This window comes from Oncorhynchus keta, chromosome 20 (assembly GCF_023373465.1).
Source record: "Oncorhynchus keta strain PuntledgeMale-10-30-2019 chromosome 20, Oket_V2, whole genome shotgun sequence".
Lineage (NCBI taxonomy): Eukaryota > Metazoa > Chordata > Actinopteri > Salmoniformes > Salmonidae > Oncorhynchus > Oncorhynchus keta.
This window is the reverse complement of record NC_068440.1, coordinates 4,543,139-4,570,153: the sequence shown is the minus strand read 5'-3', so window position 1 is coordinate 4,570,153 and position 27,015 is coordinate 4,543,139. Positions and strand designations below refer to the sequence as shown.

General features: G+C 42.9%; 1 protein-coding gene and 1 long non-coding RNA gene across 5 annotated transcripts in view; one reads left to right on the top strand and one right to left on the bottom strand.

Annotated features, from left to right (window-relative positions):
* Nucleotides 1-14,539, top strand: part of LOC118399187 (uncharacterized) — a 34,994-nt gene extending 20,455 nt beyond the window's left edge. For 2 of the 4 annotated variants that reach the window (XM_052471913.1, XM_052471912.1), the window contains exon 2: nucleotides 12,634-14,539. In XM_052471913.1, the coding sequence (XP_052327873.1) occupies nucleotides 12,717-13,934 (1,218 nt within the window). In that variant the 5' untranslated portion in view covers nucleotides 12,634-12,716 and the 3' untranslated portion in view covers nucleotides 13,935-14,539. Of the gene's footprint in view, nucleotides 1-664; nucleotides 959-11,370; nucleotides 11,520-12,633 lie in introns of those variants that run through there. The other 2 variants (XM_052471911.1, XM_052471910.1) reach the window with 2 other exon arrangements.
* On the bottom strand, nucleotides 10,106-20,351 carry LOC127909830 (uncharacterized). The gene is made up of 3 exons (XR_008072461.1): nucleotides 19,624-20,351; nucleotides 11,138-11,915; nucleotides 10,106-10,118 (listed from the first exon to the last, which is right to left on the bottom strand). It is a non-coding gene; the product is annotated as an uncharacterized LOC127909830 (long non-coding RNA).
* Nucleotides 20,352-27,015: the final 6,664 nt, after the last annotated feature.

Sequence of the window (27,015 nt, the reverse complement as noted above, 5' to 3'; positions counted from 1 at the left end):
ACATGTTGCAATTGGGGTGGTAACCAATACGCCACCTATTTGGAATGCCCAACAAGGGTGAAAGAGAATGAGGTGACCGATGTTAGGGCATTTAAAAGGGTTGAGGGTTCAAATGCTGCTCCTGAATAGTCCATGGTGGTGGATAGGCATTCACTGAAGGCTGCAGGGGTTGCCGTTCAACGGCAGAACCCAGATATGTTAAAGGTACAGAAGGTGGACTTTGTGGCCTTTATAGCTATGGTGATTAATGGCACTGCCAAGGTGGAGAGGAAGTCCTGGAAAATAGACATCGTTGTGGATGCGGCGGAATGTTTCCTGGGACTGAAAGACTTCTTGGCAGAGGAGTTGCATGGAGTATTGTCACAAGCCTCTCAGGTAATAGAGCCTGATAATTAAACATGAATACATTATTTAACCTTTATTAAACTAGGCTAGTCAGAAGAAGGGAGATATGGGGATTTGAAGGATAGAAGAAGTGGGTGTTTGGGGTTTTGGTTTTGTCAATGTGGTTTTTATTGTTTTATTTTGGGTGGATTTAAGTTTGTTTTCCCTATCATGTATGGGTTTTATTTTTACCTTGTTTTTTTCAACGTCGTCCAGTTGGTGGCGGTAATACATATTTTGGGGTTGTATAGCATGTCCAGATCATCCAGAAGAAGCCCAAGCGTTTTCCCAGGCTTTCAAAGGAAATCATTCTGAGATATGATGCTATTATGCATCTTTTTTTATTTTATAATAATTGCTCAAGGAAAGAACAGGGGTCATAGACAACATCTTATTTATTTCAGGGAGCGGAAATGAAAAACGTTGTTCCACTTCCCCTTTAGTCTATAGGAAATCAGCTTTCACCCGCCACAACGTCCGGTTGAAATTCAAATTCAAACATCTGGCGGCTTTCATGACAAACGATATCTGATAGAAGTGTAGACAGCACCAGCTACGCAAGTATTGTACCAAGGTGAGGCGTGTGCTATTTTCATTAAACTAGTTTACCCTGCTTGAGATCCGGGGCTGTCGTAAGCGATCGAGCTAATGCTAGCTACCTAGCTGGATATGCTACGTAATTTGCTATCTTATTTTAAAGTACATTTACTTAGGTAGCTAGTTCAACCCGGTCGTAGAAGATGAATGTGATGTTGCTTCGAACATCTGGTAAAGTTGGCTAACTAGCTACTAGTAACCAAAACAGTCACTGAATCAGGATACTAAGCTAGATAGATTTCAGTGTCGCGTCAATGCATCAACTTTAGTTTACTTATGGAGAAGACGGTCATATCAGATTTGGTTTATTGTGCACCTTTCCATATACATAATTGCAACGTGCACCTTTCCATATACATAATTGCAACGTGACCTATCACAAAATGAAGAAACTGCAATTAGTAAACCATCTATGTTTACAATGTGCATATTACAAGACACGAATACTTTTTCTGATAAAACTAGTTCATTGCATCCGCCATGGAGCCCAGTTTCATAATGTCCCAGCTGTCTGCCGTAGTTTTGAAGTAAACACGAAAAAACAGGCCTTATTTTGGGACATTTTCCCGGCTCCAAATAGTTATACTGAGCACCGTGACACCAACTCGCCTTCCGACCGTTCTACTCAAATTGTTCTAAGTCACGCCGCCTGCTTCGCTGTTGTTGGCAATGCCCACGTTGGTAGTTAAAATGTACACCACAACACATTACTCATGTAACTACTTCCTTGTTATGCAGACATACTCAAACTTGGTACCGTCGAGGTGCGGATGTTTACTTTCTACACAAGTTATCCTAAGAACAGATTGTAGTGGTAAAATAAAAAGGGATACATAAATGGAATTATAAGCGTCAGTCCAATCAGAAGAGACCCTGGGAATGTTCAATTCCATTCATATGCTAGTGTTCCAGCTTAGCTAACCTTTCTTTTGCCATGTTTCATCCTTGGGGGAATTTTGACTCATTCTATTGTCCAGCCTAGACATGCTAGCTACACTTTATCGTGCCCACATATGCCAGTTTTATGAAGGGGTGCGTGCTCAAAGAACATTTAGTTTTGTATTGTAACCTTCTCGATATGACCTTTACAGTGGGAAGCCCTAAGTAGTTCACAAGACCTCCTAGGAAGTGAGCTGGAAGGAAAGAAAGGAGGAGCCAGGTTGCAAGAAAACAGATGAAAAAAGAAGCAACAATGTCAGAAGAGGGGGCAACAATGTTGGATGAAGGGTCAACGGCGTCGGAAGAAGGGGAAGGGGCAACGGCTTTGGAAGAAGGGGCAACGGCTTTGGAAGAAGGGGTAACGGCTTTGGAAGAAGGGGCAACGGCTTTGGAAGAAGGGGCAACGGCTTTGGAAGAAGGGGCAACGGCTTTGGAAGAAGGGGCAACGGCTTTGGAAGAAGGGGCAACGGCTTTGGAAGAAGGGGCAACGGCTTTGGAAGAAGGGGCAACGGCTTCGGAAGAAGGGGCAATGGCGTCGGAAGAAGGGGCAATGGATGCCACCATACCACCTAATAGGGGAAGGGGTAGGCCCAAAGGATCAGGCTCCAAGAAACCTAAGATACTGAGGGTACTAGACAAGCAGCCACGGGGCAGGCCACGTAAAGTGGTTGACCCTAATGCTGTTTCAGCAGAGACAACTGCACCTTTGAAGCGTGGCCGGCCCAAAAAAGTTCAGCAAAAAACAAAAATGGGTAGGCCGAGGAAGTACCTGCTGTCACCCGAGGAGGAAGAGGAGAGAGAGATACTGAAAAGCCAACCTAAGGGACCTAGAGTGTGGAAGCCGCTCGGAAGGCCGCGCATCTATCCCCGCGTGGATCCCCCGCCACACCCACCTCTGCCGAGCCACGGAGAAGAGGCCGTCCACTCAAGGCATCAACAGGTAGAGGTGGCCACTTACGGAAGAACCCACCTCCAACTTCTAAAGTTTCAACGCCCCCCGCTAAAGATGATTCCCCATGAAAGAGTGGCCGCCCCTTAGGCTCCTTCAAAGCCAAGAGAGCAGCAGAGACTGATAGGTCCAACAGTTCGCCCTCAGCCAAACAGGGTTGCACTGTTTCTCCAGTAGTAAGGCTTTACCGCTGCTCCGACGGTAAAGCAAATGTGTTCGATGAAGCTGCCTTCCAAGCCCAGAGGCAAAAGGCAGGAGAAAGACTGTGAACGTTGATTGTACAGCTTATGATTCAGAGGAGGAAAATGAAGATACACAGAGAAATGAGGATGAAGTCTTTTCTCTAGTAGAAGATGACAAAGAAGAGGAAATTAAACCACGCGATGGTCATGGCAAGGCTAGTAACCCTGGTAAGGTAGCGGCAGCTATTAAGAAAAAAGAAGTGGTTGTTCCTAAGAGGGGGGGCAGAAAACCTGGCACAATCAAAAAGGTTGTAAAGTAAAAGGAACCTGGGCGGAGCAGACTGAACGAGTATCAATAGCATCTTGTAAGATGTTTTTTTAACATTGTATTATCTCTTACCCAACTCTTTCTTGTTTTCTCAACTAACCTATGTGTCTGCTTGCTCTTGCTGTTATTTTTTATGGTTTGATGCCTTCATGGAAACCATGTGGAAAAAACAAGTACTTTTTGTACTTCCTTGGTCATCCATAGCTTGAATGATGTGAAGACTATTTCATTGACCGTTGTTAATCTTGTATTGGTCTGTTCAGACTTATCCCATTTAGATTTTTTACTGTTACTGTCATTGATACAGTTTCTAATTCCATACACATCCTATAGTTGATGATATTCTCATTGAGGTTTGTTAATCTTGTATTGGTCTGTGCAGATTTGTCCAAATAAGCTCAAAATGGTTTAAATCAATTGAATTAGGTAAGTATTTTGTTTTTCGTTTGTGAAACCTCCCCAACGTTCATTTGAGGGTAATGTGTGAATTTCAGTTTTTTTAGAGAGAGCAAATATTTAGAAAGTTTCATGTAATAAAGTGAAATGTCAAACTTTGTTTTTGTTGATGTTTTTTAATCTCAATAAAACCTAAAATATGACTTAATTTGTCTTTATTTGGTATTATTGTAAAACTTAATTGTTTGAAAAGCAGAATGTGATGAATAAATGGAAGATTTGATAGAAACATTTATTCCTGGCTGGTCAGTATCAAAAAGTCAGTGGTGGAATGTTCACACCGTTTATTGGACCGAGCTCAATCCATAAGTAATACTGACGTCTGCAGAGTCTGACTCTCAGCCGAGTTCCCGACTCTACCCAACGTTTATTGACAAGATTATTCCCGTCATTCTTAGTTTAGCTAAATGGTATAGTCGTTGTGCATTCTCAATGGACATGTGGGTCTTTTCGTAAATTCGCTCTGGCTATCTACAGTATCCCATTGAATATGGCTGGTGTCAGTAAACTTCAGCAAAAGAGCGTCATTTACAGTTACAGTCACAAACACTCTGGAAAACTGCCTAAACAGCTCTGCTAGGGCGAGTAAAATGGTCAGAGTGGTCTCATTTGTGTCTGGAAGTAGCTAGCAAGCTAGCCAACGTTAGCTTGGGTGCTTGACTGCCATAAGATCAGAAAGCCAAAGGCTGGAGTGTCCAGTGTGCGCTCCGAGAGCGAAAGCTCTGAATTTACAAACAGACAATCTGAATTTACAAGTGCACTCTGGCACTCCAGATCGAATTTAGGAACACACCCAAAGTTGTAAAATGTTTAGCTAGTCATTTGTTATGCTAACTAGCTAGCAAGAGGTTGCATAGCAACAGCATCAACTTCCGTTAGACAAGTGAAGAGAGTGTACGCTCAACTGAAAGCATACTGTTCGTTTACAGTATACTAAAATTAACTATGTAGTATATACTCATTAAGTGTGCAGTATACGTATGTTAGTATGGGTATTCGCACGCAGCTCTGGTTAACTCTGCCAGGAGGCTGAAACTTGGCTGCAAGTGGCTCTTCCAGCAAGACACTTAACCCCAAGAACACATCATAATCTACAAATAAATGATTAATTGACCACAAAACCAATATTTTGCAATGGCCATCTCAGTCTCTTGACTTGAACCCCTTTGAAAACCTGTGGTTTGAATTGAAGAGGGCAGTCCATAAACACAGACAAAGGATATCAAGGATCTGGAAAGATTCTGAATGGAGGAATGGTCTAAGATCCCTCCCGATGTGTTCTCCAATCTCATAAAACATATTAGAAAAAGGCTCAGTGTCATTATCCTCGCAAGGTGAGGTATTGAAAACAGGGATGACAATAATTTTGACCCCTATCTTTAAAAATATATATATTACTTGTTATACAAAATGTATTTCTCTGAACTATAAGACAACATCATTTTCAAATGTTTTTGAGCATACAATAGCTCAGTATTTTTATTATTTATTTTATAGTCTTTTTGCTCATCTTTATCAAGTGTGCCAATAATTTTGGACCTGACGGTACGTAATCGAAATAATTTGCTGAAAAAAAAATTACAAAAGAAAAAATCTCTTGTGCCATAAATTGTGCTAATACATTGTACACAAATGAATTGAATAAATTAAAATTAGTCTCTAATTACTCTTATTTTCTCTAACTCACAAACTAATTCTAAAATCTTTAAGGAGAGCAAGGTATTTTGTTTCATTTCAAAAAAGCATAACATTTTATAAAAGCAGAATATTTCAGTCACCTTACATTATTCAGCCTTGCAGGCAGCTTGGTGGTTTTCCTGGCCCTCTGCTAGTGGTGGTGCATCCTGGGACAGTTGATATTGATTGTGCCATTTGCTGAGGAGACAGACCGAGACACATTAGTACCCAGCTCACCCCTGCTGAAAAACACATTAACTGCCTGCATTGGGAGCCCTGTCTCGTAACCATGGCAAAGCATGCAGGGAGCAGGTAGGGGTATTAGGGGGCAGCGGGTTCAACACACAGTCTCTCTGGGATTGTCTCTCAAGCTCTCTCCCTGTTTCTCTTCAAATCCCACACAGAGGCACATACAGGGTCATGCGCACACACACACACAATTTGTATATATATTTTTTTATTCAGGCTGCTTTCATCACTCATATGTTACCACATACCTCTTATCTCCCTTACATTTACATTTTACATTTAAGTCATTTAGCAGACGCTCTTATCCAGAGCGACTTACAAATTGGTGCATTCACCTTATGACATCCAGTGGAACAGCCACTTTACAATAGTGCATCTAAATCTTTTAGGGGGGTGAGAAGGATTACTTATCCTATCCTAGGTATTCCTTAAAGAGGTGGGGTTTCAGGTGTCTCAGGAAGGTGGTGATTGACTCCGCTGTCCTGGCGTCGTGAGGGAGTTTGTTCCACCATTGGGGGGCCAGAGCAGCGAACAGTTTTGACTGGGCTGAGCGGGAACTGTACTTCCTCAGTGGTAGGGAGGCGAGCAGGCCAGAGGTGGATGAACGCAGTGCCCTTGTTTGGGAGTAGGGCCTGATCAGAGCCTGGAGGTACTGAGGTGCCGTTCCCCTCACAGCTCCGTAGGCAAGCACCATGGTCTTGTAGCGGATGCGAGCTTCAACTGGAAGCCAGTGGAGAGAGCGGAGGAGCGGGGTGACGTGAGAGAACTTGGGAAGGTTGAACACCAGACGGGCTGCGGCGTTCTGGATGAGTTGTAGGGGTTTAATGGCACAGGCAGGGAGCCCAGCCAACAGCGAGTTGCAGTAATCCAGACGGGAGATGACAAGTGCCTGGATTAGGACCTGCGCCGCTTCCTGTGTGTGGCAGGGTCGTACTCTGCGGATGTTGTAGAGCATGAACCTACAGGAACGGGCCACCGCCTTGATGTTAGTTGAGAACGACAGGGTGTTGTCCAGGATCACGCCAAGGTTCTTAGCGCTCTGGGAGGAGGACACAATGGAGTTGTCAACCGTGATGGCGAGATCATGGAACGGGCAGTCCTTCCCCGGGAGGAAGAGCAGCTCCGTCTTGCCGAGGTTCAGCTTGAGGTGGTGATCCGTCATCCACACTGATATGTCTGCCAGACATGCAGAGATGCGAATCGCCACCTGGTCATCAGAAGGGGGAAAGGAGAAGATTAATTGTGTGTCGTCTGCATAGCAATGATAGGAGAGACCATGTGAGGTTATGACAGAGCCAAGTGACTTGGTGTATAGCGAGAATAGGAGAGGGCCTAGAACAGAGCCCTGGGGGACACCAGTGGTGAGAGCGCGTGGTGAGGAGACAGATTCTCGCCACGCCACCTGGTAGGAGCGACCTGTCAAGTAGGACGCAATCCAAGCGTGGGCCGCGCCGGAGATGCCCAACTCGGAGAGGGTGGAGAGGAGGATCTGATGGTTCACAGTATCGAAGGCAGCCGATAGGTCTAGAAGGATGAGAGCAGAGGAGAGAGAGTTAGCTTTAGCAGTGCGGAGCGCCTCCGTGATACAGAGAAGAGCAGTCTCAGTTGAATGACTAGTATTGAAACCTGACTGATTTGGATCAAGAAGGTCATTCTGAGAGAGATAGCGGGAGAGCTGGTCAAGGACGGCACGTTCAAGAGTTTTGGAGAGAAAAGAAAGAAGGGATTTGTAGTTGTTGACATCGGAGGGATCGAGTGTAGGTTTTTTCAGAAGGGGTGCAACTCTCGCTCTCTTGAAGACGGAAGGGACGTAGCCAGCGGTCAGGGATGAGTTGATGAGCGAGGTGAGGTAAGGGAGAAGGTCTCCGGAAATGGTCTGGAGAAGAGAGGAGGGGATAGGGTCAAGCGGGCAGGTTGTTGGGCGGCCGGCCGTCACAAGACGCGAGATTTCATCTGAGAGAGAGGGGAGAAAGAGGTCAGAGCACAGGGTAGGGCAGTGTGAGCAGAACCAGCGGTGTCGTTTGACTTAGCAAACGAGGATCGGATGTCGTCGACCTTCTTTTCAAAATGGTTGACGAAGTCATCTGCAGAGAGGGAGGGGGGAGGATTCAGGAGGGAGGAGAAGGTGGCAAAGAGATTCCTAGGGTTAGAGGCAGATGCTTGGAATTTAGAGTGGTAGAAAGTGGCTTTAGCAGCAGAGACAGAGGAGGAAAATGTAGAGAGGAGGGAGTGAAAGGATGCCAGGTCCGCAGGAGGTGAGTTTTCCTCCATTTCCGCTCGGCTGCCCGGAGCCCTGTTCTGTGAGCTCGCAATGAGTCGTCGAGCCACGGAGCGGGAGGGGAGGACCGAGCCGGCCTGGAGGATAGGGGACATAGAGAGTCAAAGGATGCAGAAAGGGAGGAGAGGAGGGTTGAGGAGGCAGAATCAGGAGATAGGTTGGAGAAGGTTTGAGCAGAGGGAAGAGATGATAGGATGGAAGAGGGAGAGAGTAGGGGGAGAGAGAGCGAAGGTTGGGACGGCGCGATACCATCCGAGTAGGGGCAGTGTGGGAAGTGTTGGATGAGAGCGAGAGGGAAAAGGATACAAGGTAGTGGTCGGAGACTTGGAGGGAGTTGCAATGAGGTTAGTGGAAGAACAGCATCTAGTAAAGATGAGGTCGAGCGTATTGCCTGCCTTGTGAGTAGGGGGAAGGTGAGAGGGTGAGGTCAAAAGAGGAGAGGAGTGGAAAGAAGGAGGCAGAGAGGAATGAGTCAAAGGTAGACGTGGGGAGGTTAAAGTCGCCCAGAACTGTGAGAGGTGAGCCGTCCTCAGGAAAGGAGCTTATCAAGACATCAAGCTCATTGATGAACTCTCCGAGGAACCTGGAGGGCGATAAATGATAAGGATGTTAAGCTTGAAAGGACTGGTAACTGTGACAGCATGGAATTCAAAGGAGGCGATAGACAGATGGGTAAGGGAGAAAGAGAGAATGACCACTTGGGAGAGATGAGGATCCCGGTGCCACCACCCCGCTGACCAGAAGCTCTCGGGGTGTGCGAGAACACGTGGGCGGACGAAGAGAGAGCAGTAGGAGTAGCAGTGTTATCTGTGGTGATCCATGTTTCCGTTAGTGCCAAGAAGTCGAGGGACTGGAGGGAGGCATAGGCTGAGATGAACTCTGCCTTGTTGGCCGCAGATCGGCAGTTCCAGAGGCTACCGGAGACCTAGAACTCCACGTGGGTCGTGCGCGCTGGGACCACCAGATTAGGGTGGCCGCGGCCACGCGGTGTGGAGCGTTTGTATGGTCTGTGCAGAGAGGAGAGAACAGGGATAGACATACATCAATCTTTTTCCTGTTTATGGAGACATGAGAACAAAATATAGAAGTAGGGAAAAGAAAGGGGTAGCCAATCAAGTAACCCTATTGGCGTGATGCGTAGGGGGCTTGCTTTTCACGTCAGTGACACCTGTTCACGACCCACTCCCTCCATTCGCTACACTGGTGTCAGAAATGGGATGGTGGACATGAGGCCATCGAAATGCACGGCCGGACGTGTGAGGGCACTGAGGTGGTCAAAGTACGGGACAGCCTCCCATTCCGAGGGGGTAGTGTAGCGATCCTCGCTAACAATTCCTAAGTGGGTTAACCCTATTGGTGCAATGCATATAGGGTGTTTTCTTTTCACGCCAGCACCACAGGTTTATGTCTCTGTCCCTCCGTTTGCTACTCTCACTGATCTTTTAATTAATATTATTATCTAAAAGTTTGCAGTTTCAAGCTAACAGTCTCAAGAACACAGGTAAATCTAGCAATTAATAACTAATTAATTGATGAGATATACATTTTCATGATCCAAAGACCAATAGATCTAGCAGGGTTGGCTGCTGTTGGCACTGTACAAAACATTCACTCTCCATCATGGACAGATCATCAGTAAGAGAGGAGAAAATTTGGCGGAAGTGGACGCTGATGTGGAGCGTGAATATAATGGCGGGAGAATCAAGGAGAATTGGAATGTTGTCCAAAAGAATATAAAACGGAGCAAAGAAGCACACAGTGATGAGAATGTCCCTTCTTATCTTGTAGGAGTACGTTTTGTTTAATTAGCAGCTGATTGGATTGCCAATTTTGAAGAATCCATTTGAGATGTCAAAACTGGTGGAGAGAGTGCTGGGTAAAGTGACGGCTGTGAAGATCACTAAAGGTGAGCTTGTTTGGATTCTTTGTTCTTCTGAGTTTTAGAAGGAATGTGTCTCACCTGAGTTTGATGTGTCCTGTGTGTCTCTTCGAACAGGGCAACCATCACGGGGTAATATCTGGCGTTTCACTGGAAGTCGATGTTGCAGAGATTAGTAATATTCCTGGAGTGATTGATACCTGTCGGATGAATTGTGGGGTGTATGAAGAAAAAGTGTTATTTTTGGAATTTCTCCCTACTCAAGTGCATTTGGGATATACAAACTACAGAGAGAGCATTTGTTCCAAGACCAATGCAGTGTGATCACTGTAAAGCTTTTGGACATGTTTCAAGTGTTTATAGAAGGGAGAAGCCGAGATGTCCAAGTTGTGGAAAAGATCATATCATGTGTTTTAAAAGTGGCGGCAGCAGGGTAGCCTAGTGGTTAGAGCGTTGGACTATTAACCGGAAGGTTGCAAGTTCAAACCCCCGAGCTGACAAGGTACAAATCTGTCGTTCTGCCCCTGAACAGGCAGTTCACCCACTGTTTCTAGGCTGTCATTGAAAATAAGAATTTGTTCTTAACTGACTTGCCTAGTTAAATAAAGGTAAAATAAAAAAATAAAAAGTGATGAAAATATGACATGTTGCAATTGGGGTGGTAACCAATACGCCACCTATTTGGAATGCCCAACAAGGGTGAAAGAGAATGAGGTGACCGATGTTAGGGCATTTAAAAGGGTTGAGGGTTCAAATGCTGCTCCTGAATAGTCCATGGTGGTGGATAGGCATTCACTGAAGGCTGCAGGGGTTGCCGTTCAACGGCAGAACCCAGATATGTTAAAGGTACAGAAGGTGGACTTTGTGGCCTTTATAGCTATGGTGATTAATGGCACTGCCAAGGTGGAGAGGAAGTCCTGGAAAATAGACATCGTTGTGGATGCGGCGGAATGTTTCCTGGGACTGAAAGACTTCTTGGCAGAGGAGTTGCATGGAGTATTGTCACAAGCCTCTCAGGTAATAGAGCCTGATAATTAAACATGAATACATTATTTAACCTTTATTAAACTAGGCTAGTCAGAAGAAGGGAGATATGGGGATTTGAAGGATAGAAGAAGTGGGTGTTTGGGGTTTTTGGTTTTGTCAATGTGGTTTTTATTGTTTTATTTTGGGTGGATTTAAGTTTGTTTTCCCTATCATGTATGGGTTTTATTTTTACCTTGTTTTTTTCAACGTCGTCCAGTTGGTGGCGGTAATACATATTTTGGGGTTGTATAGCATGTCCAGATCATCCAGAAGAAGCCCAAGCGTTTTCCCAGGCTTTCAAAGGAAATCATTCTGAGATATGATGCTATTATGCATCTTTTTTTATTTTATAATAATTGCTCAAGGAAAGAACAGGGGTCATAGACAACATCTTATTTATTTCAGGGAGCGGAAATGAAAAACGTTGTTCCACTTCCCCTTTAGTCTATAGGAAATCAGCTTTCACCCGCCACAACGTCCGGTTGAAATTCAAATTCAAACATCTGGCGGCTTTCATGACAAACGATATCTGATAGAAGTGTAGACAGCACCAGCTACGCAAGTATTGTACCAAGGTGAGGCGTGTGCTATTTTCATTAAACTAGTTTACCCTGCTTGAGATCCGGGGCTGTCGTAAGCGATCGAGCTAATGCTAGCTACCTAGCTGGATATGCTACGTAATTTGCTATCTTATTTTAAAGTACATTTACTTAGGTAGCTAGTTCAACCCGGTCGTAGAAGATGAATGTGATGTTGCTTCGAACATCTGGTAAAGTTGGCTAACTAGCTACTAGTAACCAAAACAGTCACTGAATCAGGATACTAAGCTAGATAGATTTCAGTGTCGCGTCAATGCATCAACTTTAGTTTACTTATGGAGAAGACGGTCATATCAGATTTGGTTTATTGTGCACCTTTCCATATACATAATTGCAACGTGCACCTTTCCATATACATAATTGCAACGTGACCTATCACAAAATGAAGAAACTGCAATTAGTAAACCATCTATGTTTACAATGTGCATATTACAAGACACGAATACTTTTTCTGATAAAACTAGTTCATTGCATCCGCCATGGAGCCCAGTTTCATAATGTCCCAGCTGTCTGCCGTAGTTTTGAAGTAAACACGAAAAAACAGGCCTTATTTTGGGACATTTTCCCGGCTCCAAATAGTTATACTGAGCACCGTGACACCAACTCGCCTTCCGACCGTTCTACTCAAATTGTTCTAAGTCACGCCGCCTGCTTCGCTGTTGTTGGCAATGCCCACGTTGGTAGTTAAAATGTACACCACAACACATTACTCATGTAACTACTTCCTTGTTATGCAGACATACTCAAACTTGGTACCGTCGAGGTGCGGATGTTTACTTTCTACACAAGTTATCCTAAGAACAGATTGTAGTGGTAAAATAAAAAGGGATACATAAATGGAATTATAAGCGTCACTCCAATCAGAAGAGACCCTGGGAATGTTCAATTCCATTCATATGCTAGTGTTCCAGCTTAGCTAACCTTTCTTTTGCCATGTTTCATCCTTGGGGGAATTTTGACTCATTCTATTGTCCAGCCTAGACATGCTAGCTACACTTTATCGTGCCCACATATGCCAGTTTTATGAAGGGGTGCGTGCTCAAAGAACATTTAGTTTTGTATTGTAACCTTCTCGATATGACCTTTACAGTGGGAAGCCCTAAGTAGTTCACAAGACCTCCTAGGAAGTGAGCTGGAAGGAAAGAAAGGAGGAGCCAGGTTGCAAGAAAACAGATGAAAAAAGAAGCAACAATGTCAGAAGAGGGGGCAACAATGTTGGATGAAGGGTCAACGGCGTCGGAAGAAGGGGAAGGGGCAACGGCTTTGGAAGAAGGGGCAACGGCTTTGGAAGAAGGGGCAACGGCTTTGGAAGAAGGGGCAACGGCTTTGGAAGAAGGGGCAACGGCTTTGGAAGAAGGGGCAACGGCTTTGGAAGAAGGGGCAACGGCTTTGGAAGAAGGGGCAACGGCTTTGGAAGAAGGGGCAACGGCTTTGGAAGAAGGGGCAACGGCTTCGGAAGAAGGGGCAATGGCGTCGGAAGAAGGGGCAATGGATGCCACCATACCACCTAATAGGGGAAGGGGTAGGCCCAAAGGATCAGGCTCCAAGAAACCTAAGATACTGAGGGTACTAGACAAGCAGCCACGGGGCAGGCCACGTAAAGTGGTTGACCCTAATGCTGTTTCAGCAGAGACAACTGCACCTTTGAAGCGTGGCCGGCCCAAAAAAGTTCAGCAAAAAACAAAAATGGGTAGGCCGAGGAAGTACCTGCTGTCACCCGAGGAGGAAGAGGAGAGAGAGATACTGAAAAGCCAACCTAAGGGACCTAGAGTGTGGAAGCCGCTCGGAAGGCCGCGCATCTATCCCCGCGTGGATCCCCCCGCCACACCCACCTCTGCCGAGCCACGGAGAAGAGGCCGTCCACTCAAGGCATCAACAGGTAGAGGTGGCCACTTACGGAAGAACCCACCTCCAACTTCTAAAGTTTCAACGCCCCCCGCTAAAGATGATTCCCCGCGAAAGAGTGGCCGCCCCTTAGGCTCCTTCAAAGCCAAGAGAGCAGCAGAGACTGATAGGTCCAACAGTTCGCCCTCAGCCAAACAGGGTTGCACTGTTTCTCCAGTAGTAAGGCTTTACCGCTGCTCCGACGGTAAAGCAAATGTGTTCGATGAAGCTGCCTTCCAAGCCCAGAGGCAAAAAGGCAGGAGAAAGACTGTGAACGTTGATTGTACAGCTTATGATTCAGAGGAGGAAAATGAAGATACACAGAGAAATGAGGATGAAGTCTTTTCTCTAGTAGAAGATGACAAAGAAGAGGAAATTAAACCACGCGATGGTCATGGCAAGGCTAGTAACCCTGGTAAGGTAGCGGCAGCTATTAAGAAAAAAGAAGTGGTTGTTCCTAAGAGGGGGGGCAGAAAACCTGGCACAATCAAAAGTGTTGTAAAGTAAAAGGAACCTGGGCGGAGCAGACTGAACGAGTATCAATAGCATCTTGTAAGATGTTTTTTTAACATTGTATTATCTCTTACCCAACTCTTTCTTGTTTTCTCAACTAACCTATGTGTCTGCTTGCTCTTGCTGTTATTTTTTATGGTTTGATGCCTTCATGGAAACCATGTGGAAAAAACAAGTACTTTTTGTACTTCCTTGGTCATCCATAGCTTGAATGATGTGAAGACTATTTCATTGACCGTTGTTAATCTTGTATTGGTCTGTTCAGACTTATCCCATTTAGATTTTTTACTGGTACTGTCATTGATACAGTTTCTAATTCCATACACATCCTATAGTTGATGATATTCTCATTGAGGTTTGTTAATCTTGTATTGGTCTGTGCAGATTTGTCCAAATAAGCTCAAAATGGTTTAAATCAATTGAATTAGGTAAGTATTTTGTTTTTCGTTTGTGAAACCTCCCCAACGTTCATTTGAGGGTAATGTGAATTTCAGTTTTTTTAGAGAGAGCAAATATTTAGAAAGTTTCATGTAATAAAGTGAAATGTCAAACTTTGTTTTTGTTGATGTTTTTTAATCTCAATAAAACCTCAAATATGACTTAATTTGTCTTTATTTGGTATTATTGTAAAACTTAATTGTTTGAAAAGCAGAATGTGATGAATAAATTGAAGATTTGATAGAAACATTTATTCCTGGCTGGTCAGTATCAAAAAGTCAGTGGTGGAATGTTCACACCGTTTATTGGACCGAGCTCAATCCATAAGTAATACTGACGTCTGCAGAGTCTGACTCTCAGCCGAGTTCCCCGACTCTACCCAACGTTTATTGACAAGATTATTCCCGTCATTCTTAGTTTAGCTAAATGGTATAGTCGTGCATTCTCAATGGACATTTGGGTCTTTTCGTAAATTCGCTCTGGCTATCTACAGTACTCTGATTTCAGAGCACTCTCCTCTGAGTGTAATGAATTTATGAGCGCTCAACCCCCATTGAATATGGCTGGTGTCAGTAAACTTCAGCAAAAGAGCGTCATTTACAGTTAGTCACCAACACTCTGGAAAACTGCCTAACCAGCTCTGCTATGGCGAGTAAAATGGTCAGAGTGGTCTCATTTGTGTCTGGAAGTAGCTAGCAAGCTAGCCAACGTTAGCTTGGGTGCTTGACTGCCATAAGATCAGAAAGCCAAAGGCTGGAGTGTCCAGTGTGCGCTCCGAGAGCGAAAGCTCTGAATTTACAAACAGACAATCTGAATTTACAAGTGCACTCTGGCACTCCAGATTGAATTTAGGAACACACCCAAAGTTGTAAAATGTTTAGCTAGTCATTTGTTATGCTAACTAGCTAGCAAGAGGTTGCATAGCAACAGCATCAACTTCCGTTAGACAAGTGAAGAGAGAGTACGCTCAACTGAAAGCATACTGTTCGTTTACAGTATACTAAAATTAACTATGTAGTATATACTCATTAAGTGTGCAGTATACGTATGTTAGTATGGGTATTCGCACGCAGCTCTGGTTAACTCTGCCAGGAGGCTGAAACTTGGCTGCAAGATGCTCTTCCAGCAAGACACTTAACCCCAAGAACACATCATAATCTACAAATAAATGATTAATTGACCACAAAACCAATATTTTGCAATGGCCATCTCAGTCTCTTGACTTGAACCCCTTTGAAAACCTGTGGTTTGAATTGAAGAGGGCAGTCCATAAACACAGACAAAGGATATCAAGGATCTGGAAAGATTCTGAATGGAGGAATGGTCTAAGATCCCTCCCGATGTGTTCTCCAATCTCATAAAACATATTAGAAAAAGGCTCAGTGTCATTATCCTCGCAAGGTGAGGTATTGAAAACAGGGATGACAATAATTTTGACCCCTATCTTTAAAAATATATATATTACTTGTTATACAAAATGTATTTCTCTGAACAATAAGACATAATTTTCAAATGTTTTTGAGCATACAATAGCTCAGTATTTTTATTATTTATTTTATAGTCTTTTTTTGCTCATCTTTATCAAGTGTGCCAATAATTTTGGACCTGACGGTACGTAATCAAAATAATTTGCTGGGGGAAAAAATTACAAAAGAAAAAATCTCTTGTGGCATAAATTGTGCGAATACATTGTACACAAATGAATTGAATAAATTAAAATTAGTCTCTAATTACTCTTATTTTCTCTAACTCACAAACTAATTCTAAAATCTTTAAGGAGAGCAAGGTATTTTGTTTCATTTCAAAAAAGCATAACATTTTATAAAAGCGGAATATTTCAGTCACCTTACATTATTCAGCCTTGCAGGCAGCTTGGTGGTTTTCCTGGCCCTCTGCTAGTGGTGGTGCATCCTGGGACAGTTGATATTGATTGTGCCATTTGCTGAGGAGACAGACCGAGACACATTAGTACCCAGCTCACCCCTGCTGAAAAACACATTAACTGCCTGCATTGGGAGCCCTGTCTCGTAACCATGGCAAAGCATGCAGGGAGCAGGTAGGGGTATTAGGGGGCAGCGGGTTCAACACACAGTCTCTCTGGGATTGTCTCTCAAGCTCTCTCCCTGTTTCTCTCCAAATCCCACACAGAGGCACATACAGAGTCATGCGCACACACACACATACAATTTGTATATATATTTTTTTTATTCAGGCTGCTTTCATCAATCATATGTTACCACATACCTCTTATCTCCCTTAATCTCCATACATCAATATTTTTCCTGTTTATGGAGACATGAGAACAAAATATAGAAGTAGGGAAAAGAAAGGGGTAGCAAATCAAGTTGTGCGAAAATAACAAAAGTAGTGCTTGATATACTGTATATTTTAATTATTTCTACAGTTATAGATCTATGCCATATTATTTTATACAGAAGCTGTAAAAGTTCTCAGCAATACTGTAGTGATCCTCCTCCCTAATGAGCCACCTTACAATTCCCACCAAGTGGGTTAACCCTATTGGCGTGATGCGTAGGGGGCTTGCTTTTCACGCCAGTGACACCTGTTCACGACCCACTCCCTCCATTCGCTACACTGGTGTCAGAAATGGGATGGTGGACATGAGGCCATCGAAACGCACGGCCGGACGTGTGAGGGCACTGAGGTGGTCAAAGTACGGGACAGCCTCCCATTCCGAGGGGGTAGTGTAGCGATCCTCGCTAACAATTCCTAAGTGGGTTAACCCTATTGGTGCAATGCATATAGGGTGTTTTCTTTTCACGCCAGCACCACAGGTTTATGTCTCTGTCCCTCCGTTTGCTACTCTCACTGATCTTTTAATTAATGTTATTATCTAAAAGTTTGCAGTTTCAAGCTAACAGTCTCAAGAACACAGGTAAATCTAGCAATTAATAACTAATTAATTGATGAGATATACATTTTCATGATCCAAAGACCAATAGATCTAGCAGGGTTGGCTGCTGTTGGCACTGTACAAAACATTCACTCTCCATCATGGACAGATCATCAGTAAGAGAGGAGAAAATTTGGCGGAAGTGGACGCTGATGTGGAGCGTGAATATAATGGCGGGGGAATCAAGGAGAATTGGAATGTTGTCCAAAAGAATATAAAACGGAGCAAAGAAGCAGACAGTGATGAGAATGTCCCTTCTTATCTTGTAGGAGTACGTTTTGTTTAATTAGCAGCTGATTGGATTGCCAATTTTGAAGAATCCATTTGAGATGTCAAAACTGGTGGAGAGAGTGCTGGGTAAAGTGACGGCTGTGAAGATCACTAAAGGTGAGCTTGTTTGGATTCTTTGTTCTTCTGAGTTTTAGAAGGAATGTGTCTCACCTGAGTTTGATGTGTCCTGTGTGTCTCTTCGGAACAGGGCAACCCTCACGGGGGTAATATCTGGCGTTTCACTGGAAGTCGATGTTGCAGAGATTAGTAATATTCCTGGAGTGATTGATACCTGTCGGATGAATTGTGGGGTGTATGAAGAAAAAGTGTTATTTTTGGAATTTCTCCCTACTCAAGTGCATTTGGGATATACAAACTACAGAGAGAGCATTTGTTCCAAGACCAATGCAGTGTGATCACTGTAAAGCTTTTGGACATGTTTCAAGTGTTTATAGAAGGGAGAAGCCGAGATGTCCAAGTTGTGGAAAAGATAATAATAATAATAATAATATATGCCATTTAGCAGACGCTTTTATCCAAAGCGACTTACAGTCATGTGTTTTAAAAGTGGCGGCAGCAGGGTAGCCTAGTGGTTAGAGCGTTGTACTATTAACCGGAAGGTTGCAAGTTCAAACCCCCGAGCTGACAAGGTACAAATCTGTCGTTCTGCCCCTGAACAGGCAGTTCACCCACTGTTCCTAGGCTGTCATTGAAAATAAGAATTTGTTCTTAACTGACTTGCCTAGTTAAATAAAGGTTAAATAAAAAAATAAAAAGTGATGAAAATATGACATGTTGCAATTGGGGTGGTAACCAATACGCCACCTATTTGGAATGCCCAACAAGGGTGAAAGAGAATGAGGTGACCGATGTTAGGGCATTTAAAAGGGTTGAGGGTTCAAATGCTGCTCCTGAATAGTCCATGGTGGTGGATAGGCATTCACTGAAGGCTGCAGGGGTTGCCGTTCAACGGCAGAACCCAGATATGTTAAAGGTACAGAAGGTGGACTTTGTGGCCTTAGACATCGTTGTGGATGTGGCGGAATGTTTCCTGGGACTGAAAGAATTCGTGGCAGAGGAGTTGCATGGAGTATTGTCACAAGCCTCTCAGGTAATAGAGCCTGATAATTAAACATGAATACATTATTTAACCTTTATTAAACTAGGCTAGTCAGAAGAAGGGAGATATGGGGATTTGAAGGATAGAAGAAGTGGGTTTTTGGTTTTGTCAATGTGGTTTTTATTGTTTTATTTTGGGTGGATTTAAGTTTTTTGTTTTCCCTATCATGTATGGGTTTTATTTTTACCTTGTTTTTTTTAACGTCGTCCATTTGGTGGCGGTAATACATATTTTGGGGTTGTATAGCATGTCCAGATCATCCAGAAGAAGACCAAGCGTTTTCCCAGGCTTTCAAAGGAAATCATTCTGAGATATGATGCTATTATGCTTCTTTTTTTATTTTATAATAATTGCTCAAGGAAAGAACAGGGGTCATAGACAACATCTTATTTATTTCAGGGAGCGGAAATGAAAAACGTTGTTCCACTTCCCCTTTATTCGATAGGAAATCAGCTTTCACCCGCCACAACTTCCGGTTGAAATTCAAATCGCTAGCTCGCTGAAAATTACAACAAAGGCCGATTAAACATCTGGCGACTTTCATGACAAACGATATCTAATAGAAGTGTAGACAGCACCAGCTACGCAAGGATTGTACCAAGGTGAGGCGTGTGCTATTTTCATTAAACTAGTTTACCCTGCTTGAGATCCGGGGCTGTCGTAAGCAATCGAGCTAATGCTAGCTACCTAGCTGGATATGCTACGTAATTTGCTATCTTATTTTAAAGTAAATTTACTTAGGTAGCTAGTTCACCCCGGTCGTAGAAGATGAATGTGATGTTGCTTCGAACATCTGGTAAAGTTGGCTAACTAGCTACTAGTAACCAAAATAGTCACTGAATCAGGATACTAAGCTAGATAGATTTCAGTGTCGCGTCAATGCATCAACTTTAGTTTACTTATGGAGAAGACGGTCATATCAGATTTGGTTTATTGTGCACCTTTCCATATACATAATTGCAACGTGACCTATCACAAAATGAAGAAACTGCAATTAGTAAACCATCTATGTTTACAATGTGCATATTACAAGACACGAATACTTTTTCTGATAAAACTAGTTAATAGCATCCGCCATGGAGCCCAGTTTCATAATGTCCCAGCTGTCTGCCGTAGTTTTGAAGTAATCACGAAAAAAACAGGCCTTATTTTGGGACATTTTCCCGGCTCCAAACAGTTATACTGAGCACCGTGACACCAACTCGCCTTCCGACCGTTCTACTCAAATTGTTCTAAGTCACGCCGCCTGCTTCGCTGTTTTTGGCAATGCCCACGTTGGTAGTTAAAATGTACACCACAACACATTACTCATGTAACTACTTCCTTGTTATGCAGACATACTCAAACTTGGCACCATCGAGGTGCGGATGTTTACTTTCTACACAAGTTATCCTAAGAACAGATTGTAGTGGTAAAATAAAAAGGGATACATAAATGGAATTATAAGCGTCACTCCAGTCAGAAGAGACCCTGGGAATGTTCAATTCCATTCATATGCTAGTGTTCCAGCTTAGCTAACCTTTCTTTTGCCATGTTTCATCCTTGGGGGAATTTTGACTCATTCTATTGTCCAGCCTAGACATGCTAGCTACACTTTATCGTGCCCACATATGCCAGTTTTATGAAGGGGTGCATGCACAAAGAACATTTAGTTTTGTATTGTAACCTTCTCGATATGACCTTTACAGTGGGAAGCCCAAAGTAGTTCACAAGACCTCCTAGGAAGTGAGCTGGAAGGAAAGAAAGGAGGAGCCAGGTTGCAAGAAAACAGATGAAAAAAGAAGCAACGATGTCGGAAGAGGGGGCAACAATGTCAGAAGAGGGGGCAACAATGTCAGAAGAGGGGGCAACAATGTCAGAAGAGGGGGCAACAATGTCAGAAGAGGGGGCAACAATGTCAGAAGAGGGGGCAACAATGTCAGAAGAGGGGGCAACAATGTCAGAAGAGGGGGCAACAATGTCAGAAGAGGGGGCAACAATGTCAGAAGAGGGGGCAACAATGTCAGAAGAGGGGGCAACAATGTTGGATGAAGGGGAAGGGGCAACGGCTTTGGAAGAAGGGGCAACGGCTTTGGAAGAAGGTGCAACGGCTTTGGAAGAAGGGGCAACGGCTTTGGAAGAAGGGGCAACGGCTTTGGAAGAAGGGGCAACGGCTTTGGAAGAAGGGGCAACGGCTTTGGAAGAAGGGGCAACGGCTTTGGAAGAAGGGGCAACGGCTTCGGAAGAAGGGGCAATGGATGCCACTGGTAGTGAAGAGGAGTCCGATGAAGCCTTGTCTAATGGCAGCTCCATACCACCTAATAGGGGAAGGGGTAGGCCCAAAGGATCATGCTCCAAGAAACCTAAGATACTGAGGGTACAAGACAAGCAGCCACGGGGCAGGCCACGTAAAGTGGTTGACCCTAATGCTGTTTCAGCAGAGACAACTGCACCTTTGAAGCGTGGCCGGCCCAAAAAAGTTCAGCAAAAAAAAAAATGGGTAGGCCGAGGAAGTACCTGCTGTCACCCGAGGAGGAAGAGGAGAGAGAGATACTGAAAAGCCAACCTAAGGGACCTAGAGTGTGGAAGCCGCTCGGAAGGCCGCGCATCTATCCCCGCGTGGATCCCCCCGCCACACCCACCTCTGCCGAGCCACGGAGAAGAGGCCGTCCACTCAAGGCATCAACAGGTAGAGGTGCCCACTTACGGAAGAACCCACCTCCAACTTCTAAAGTTTCAACGCCACCCGCTAAAGATGATTCCCCGCGAAAGAGTGGCCGCCCCTTAGGCTCCTTCAAAGCCAAGAGAGCAGCAGAGACTGATAGGTCCAACAGTTCGCCCTCAGCCAAACAGGGTTGCACTGTTTCTCCAATAGTAAGGCTTTACCGCTGCTCCAACGGTAAAGCAAATGTGTTCGATGGAGCTGCCTTCCAAGCCCAGAGGCAAAAAGGCAGGAGAAAGACTGTGAACGTTGATTATACAGGAGGAAAATGAAGATACACAGAGAAATGAGGATTAAGTCTTTTCTCTAGTAGAAGATGACAAAGAAGAGGAAATTAAACCACGCAATGGTCATGGCAAGGCTAGTAACCCTGGTAAGGTAGCGGCAGCTATTAAGAAAAAAGAAGTGGTTGTTCCTAAGAGGGGGGGGGGCAGAAAACCTGGCTCAATCAAAAAGGTTGTAAAGTAAAAGGAACCTGGGCGGAGCAGACTGAACGAGTATCAATAGCATCTTGTAAGATTTTTTTTAAACATTTTATCTCTTACCCAACTCTTTCTTGTTTTCTCAACTAACCTATGTGTCTGCTTGCTCTTGCTGTTATTTTTTATGGTTTGATGCCTTCATGGAAACCATGTGGAAAAAACAAGTACTTTTTGTACTTCCTTGGTCATCCATAGCTTGAATGATGTGAAGACAATTTCATTGACCGTTGTTAATCTTGTATTGGTCTGTTCAGACTTATCCCATTTAGATTTTTTACTGGTACTGTCATTGATACAGTTTCTAATTCCATACACATCCTATAGTTGATGATATTCTCATTGAGGTTTGTTAATCTTGTATTGGTCTGTGCAGATTTGTCCAAATAAGCTCAAATGGTTTAAATCATTTAAATTTAAATCAATTGAATTAGGTAAGTATTTTGTTTTTCGTTTTTTTATCTCTCCTTAATTAAGCTCTGTAGTTTTCGAATTGCTAATGTCTTCTAATTTTATTTGCCTAAATTGCCAAAGCTTTGAATGTAACTTCCCCCTCCCAGCTATCTTTGTTTCGATACAGATGTTGTTAGTATCCCTATCATGGCACCCTTTTACCTATAAAGTGCACTACTTTTGACCAAAGTCAAAAGTAATGCACTATAAGGGGAATATGGTGCCGTTTGGGACTGTACCATAATCGTAGTTGTTTTCTTTCACTTGGTTCATTGCATACTTCACCTTGTGGAGTCAAAACGGTAACTGCAAACTTCCAATCCATCATCCTTAAGATTTCTCTTAGAAGATGTATGGTTATTGACTATTGTGATGGTTTTGTTCGCCAGTATCATCCTTGTAATTCACTCAACATCACTCCTCAGTTATTTTTAAGACTTTTTATGTCAGCTCTTTTTACTTGTTTTTTATCACTTGGCTTTCAACTGAAGTGGATGCTTGGTTTCACAGACTCTGGGTGATGTGTGTAAATGTTCAGATTATATTTTAAACATGTCTTCATCTAGCCTGGTATTTGTTTATTTAATTAATTATGTGCTGGACCATGATATAAACAGTTCATACTGCATTACAACTTTGTAAATTATGTAATATAAAAATAGTAATTGAGGTAAACAACCAAATCTATCATTTGTATGAATTCATGTTCCTGTGACCAAAGCTTGCTAGTTTCATGTTTTCAACTTGGTCTGTTCTTATGCTATGTTGCTTGGATTAATACAATGTTCTTCAAGATGCAGTTAGAACTATAGAGAGATACATAGTGTAAGTTTTACCTATGTATTTCTCTCTGTGATCAGAAACAGGTCTGTGAAACCTCCCCAACGTTCATTTGAGGGTAATGTGAATTTCATTTTTTTAGAGAGAGCAAATATTTAGAAAGTTTCATGTAATAAAGTGAAATGTCAAACTTGGTTTTTGTTGATGTTTTTTAATCTCAATAAAACCTAAAATATGACTACTTTTGTCTTTATTTGGTATTATTGTAAAGCTTAATTGTTTGAAAAGCAGAATGTGGTGAATAAATTGAAGATTTGATAGAAACATTTCTTCCTGGCTGGTCAGGATCAAAAAGTCGGTGGTGGAATGTTCACACCGTTCATTGGACCCACTTTGTGCTTATCTCATTAGCATCATGGCAGCAACATTAAGACTTCTTAAAATATTTGTTAAAAAAATCTAAACCAAAGAGATTTACTACTTTATATAAATATAAGGTGGAGAACATAGATAAATGGTTGGAGCTTAAGTAACTTAATGTAAAGAACATAACATTCTAAAGACTGTAGAATGATTTAGCGCTGGAGTCTATACAGTACAATCAGAAAGTATTCAGACCCTTTTACTTTTTACACATTTTGTTACGTTACAGCCTTATTCTAAAATGGATTAAAAACATTTTTTTCCTCATCAATCTACATACAATACCCCATACTGACAGAGTGAAAACATTTTTTTTTTGCAAATGTATTACAAATTAAAAACAGAAATACCTTACTTACCTTACCTTAGATAAGTATTCAGACCCTTGGCTATGAGACTAGAAATGGAGGTTCAGGTGTATCCTGTTTACACTGATCCTCCTTGAGATGTTTCTACAACTTGATTGGAGTCCACCTGTGGTAAATTCAATTGATTGGACATGATTCGGAAAGGCACACATCTGTCTATATAAGGTCCCACAGTTGACAGTGCATGTCAGTAAAAACCAAGCCATGAGGTTGAGGAATTGTCTATAGAGGTCCGACACAGGATTGTGTCGAGAAACATCTGAGGAAGGGTACCAAAATATTTTTGGAGCATTAAAGGTCACCAAGAACACAGTAGCCTCAAATCATTCTTAAATGGAAGTAGTTTGCAAATCGGGGGAGAAGGGACTTGGTCAGGGAGGTGACCAAGAACCCGATGATCACTCTGACAGAGTTCCTCTGTGGGAATGGGAGAACCTTCCAGAAGGACAAATATCTCTGCAGCATTCCACCAATCAGCCCTTCATGGTAGAGTGGCCAGATGGAACAAGATTGGACTCTTTGGACTGAATGCCAAGTGTTACGTCTGGAGGAAACCTGGCACCATCCCTACTGTGAAGCATGGTGGTGGCAGCATCATGCTGTGGGAATGTTTTTCAGCGGCAGGGACTAGGAGACGAGTCAGGATCGAGGGAAAGATGAAAAGAGCAAAGTACAGAGAGATCCTTGATGAAAACCTGATCCAGAGCAGGGGGCGAAGGTTCACCTTCCAACAGGACAATGACCAGGACAAGTCTCTGAATGTCCTTGAGTGGCCCAGCCAGAACCTGATTGAACATCTCTGGAGAGGCCTGAAAATGGCTGTGCAGCGACGCTCCACATCCAACCTGAAAGACCATGAGAGGATCTGCAGAGAAGAATGGGAGAAACTCCCCAAATACAGATGTACCAAGCTTGGAGTGTCATGCCCAAGAAGACTCAAGGCTGTATTTTCTGCCAAAGGGTCTGAATATTTATGTACATTTGAAATTTCAGTTACTTTATTATTATTTTATAAACTTTTCTAAAAAATGATTTTTGTTTTGTCATTATAGGTTATTATGTGTTGATTAGATATATATTTTTAATACATTTTAGAATAAGGCGGTAACATAACAAAATGTTGAAAAAGTCAACGGGTCTGAATGCTTTACATGGTGTTATTTCTTGAATGACTGTGGTCTAAATACCCAGCAGCCCTTTTTACTCCGCCCATTCCATTGGTCCCAATACAAAACACTGTAGGCCTATAAATTGGCTTAGAGAGAAAAAAAGATTGTATGTGGTGTCGGGCATACTCAGTAGGGTCTGTAGAATCTATTTGTGGTGTCATTTCATGGGGCTCTGAAAAATACTACTATAAAAAGTTTGGGAACCACTGGATTAACCAATGCCATTAAGAAAGAGGTAGGTGAAGTCACATTAGCCTGGTCGATTGGTAATGGCACACTTGTTAATATTTTGTGCTGACCATGTTCAGCAAGGGAAGATTCTCAAATGAAAACTCTCAATGGGAAGAAAGCTTTGGCTAAGATGAGGGGGATCATTTCTAGGGTTCCACTTTCTATGTCCATCAATTATTTAAAAGAAAATATAGAGGGGGGCATAGTGGTTGAAGCCCAAAGTCTATTCAGTAAGAAAGAGTGGCAAAGTGAAAGTCAGTACTCTTAATGTTTGAGAAGGTTCTGCCTGAGACACCTTCTCAAATAGAAGTGCTTCATGGCTTTCACTGTTAGAGTTTGGCCCACCTCCATTAAGGTGTTTTTAATGCCAAAGAATGGGACATGTAGCGGCTCTGTGCAAAGGAAAGGAAAGATGTGGCAAGTGTGGAGGGGAACATGATTATGGTGAATGTGGGAACAATGTCAAGGCTAGCTATTATAATTCTGGGGGGAACACAGTGGTTACGAGAAATCTTGCTCTCACAAATGGGTTGTGTCAAAGGACACCTTGATAGTTCATCAGATTGACTTCATAGCTTTCATTGGAAAGGTTAACAACCTGCCTGCGTTTGTGGGAAGAAGAACTGCTAAATTGAAGATCCTTGTGGAAGCAGCAGCAGAGTTTTTAGGAGTAACAGATGTTACTGTCGCCATGATTGTTGATATGTTGACAACTAATAATAGTAATGATGGAATGTCTCAGTATGATGATAATTAGAGTTATGGTTTTTGTCATCCTTTAGTGGAATGCCAGAAGCCTTATTGCTAACTGACTTGCCTAGTTAAATAAAGGTAAAATAAATATATCCCTCTCTAACTTTAAGCATCAGCTGTAAGCAAGAGCAGCAAGAGCAGCTTACCAATCACTTTAGGTTGGATGGGGTGGGTGGGCGGGCGGGGTAGAAGGGATTTTGGGGATGGGGGAGGGTCATTTAGAAGTTAGTAAGGCTCTTTGTTTTTGTCAGACGTACTAAGTTAGGTAGGAGGATTTAGGAATGTGGAGCTAATATTGTAAACCGTGATTGACCACACACTCCAGCACAGTAGGTGGTGGAATGCACCTTAAACTTTTGTTTGTGTACCACCAATATATCATAGAAGAAGAATGCACTCCGACTTCAGAATGAAATGTTGCCTATTCACAGTGCCTGACTAAAATATTTAATTTTGATAAGTTAATAAATACATGCTGTGTTAATAATGTTGGCATGTTTACCTGCCTACAATACCCACTGTACTGTGCATAGATCTCAAGCCCGTAATAAGTCAATAGGGCTAACTGGCTAGCGACTACTGTTGGCTAGCTACTACTTTTAACAAGCCAGACAACCACGAATGATTGACATCTACCTTGCATAACATTAGTTTTAGGTCATTTTTGCCTATTTGGTTAGCTACATTATTACGATTCACATATAGCTCACTGGAGGCTCCTCCAGGGAGGAAGGGGAGGACCATCCTCCTCAGTAAATTTCATAAAAATAAAAATTGTGAAACATTAAAAAAGTTGACCTTTTTAGATAAAACTATACTAAATATATTCAAATGTCACCAGATAATGAATTAAACACACTGTTTTGCAATGAAGCTCTACAATGGCCTCAGCAGCACTCTGTAGGGTAGCACCATGGTGCAACCGGAGGACAGCTGGTTTCCATCCCCCTCTGAGTACAGTGGTACATTGACTTCA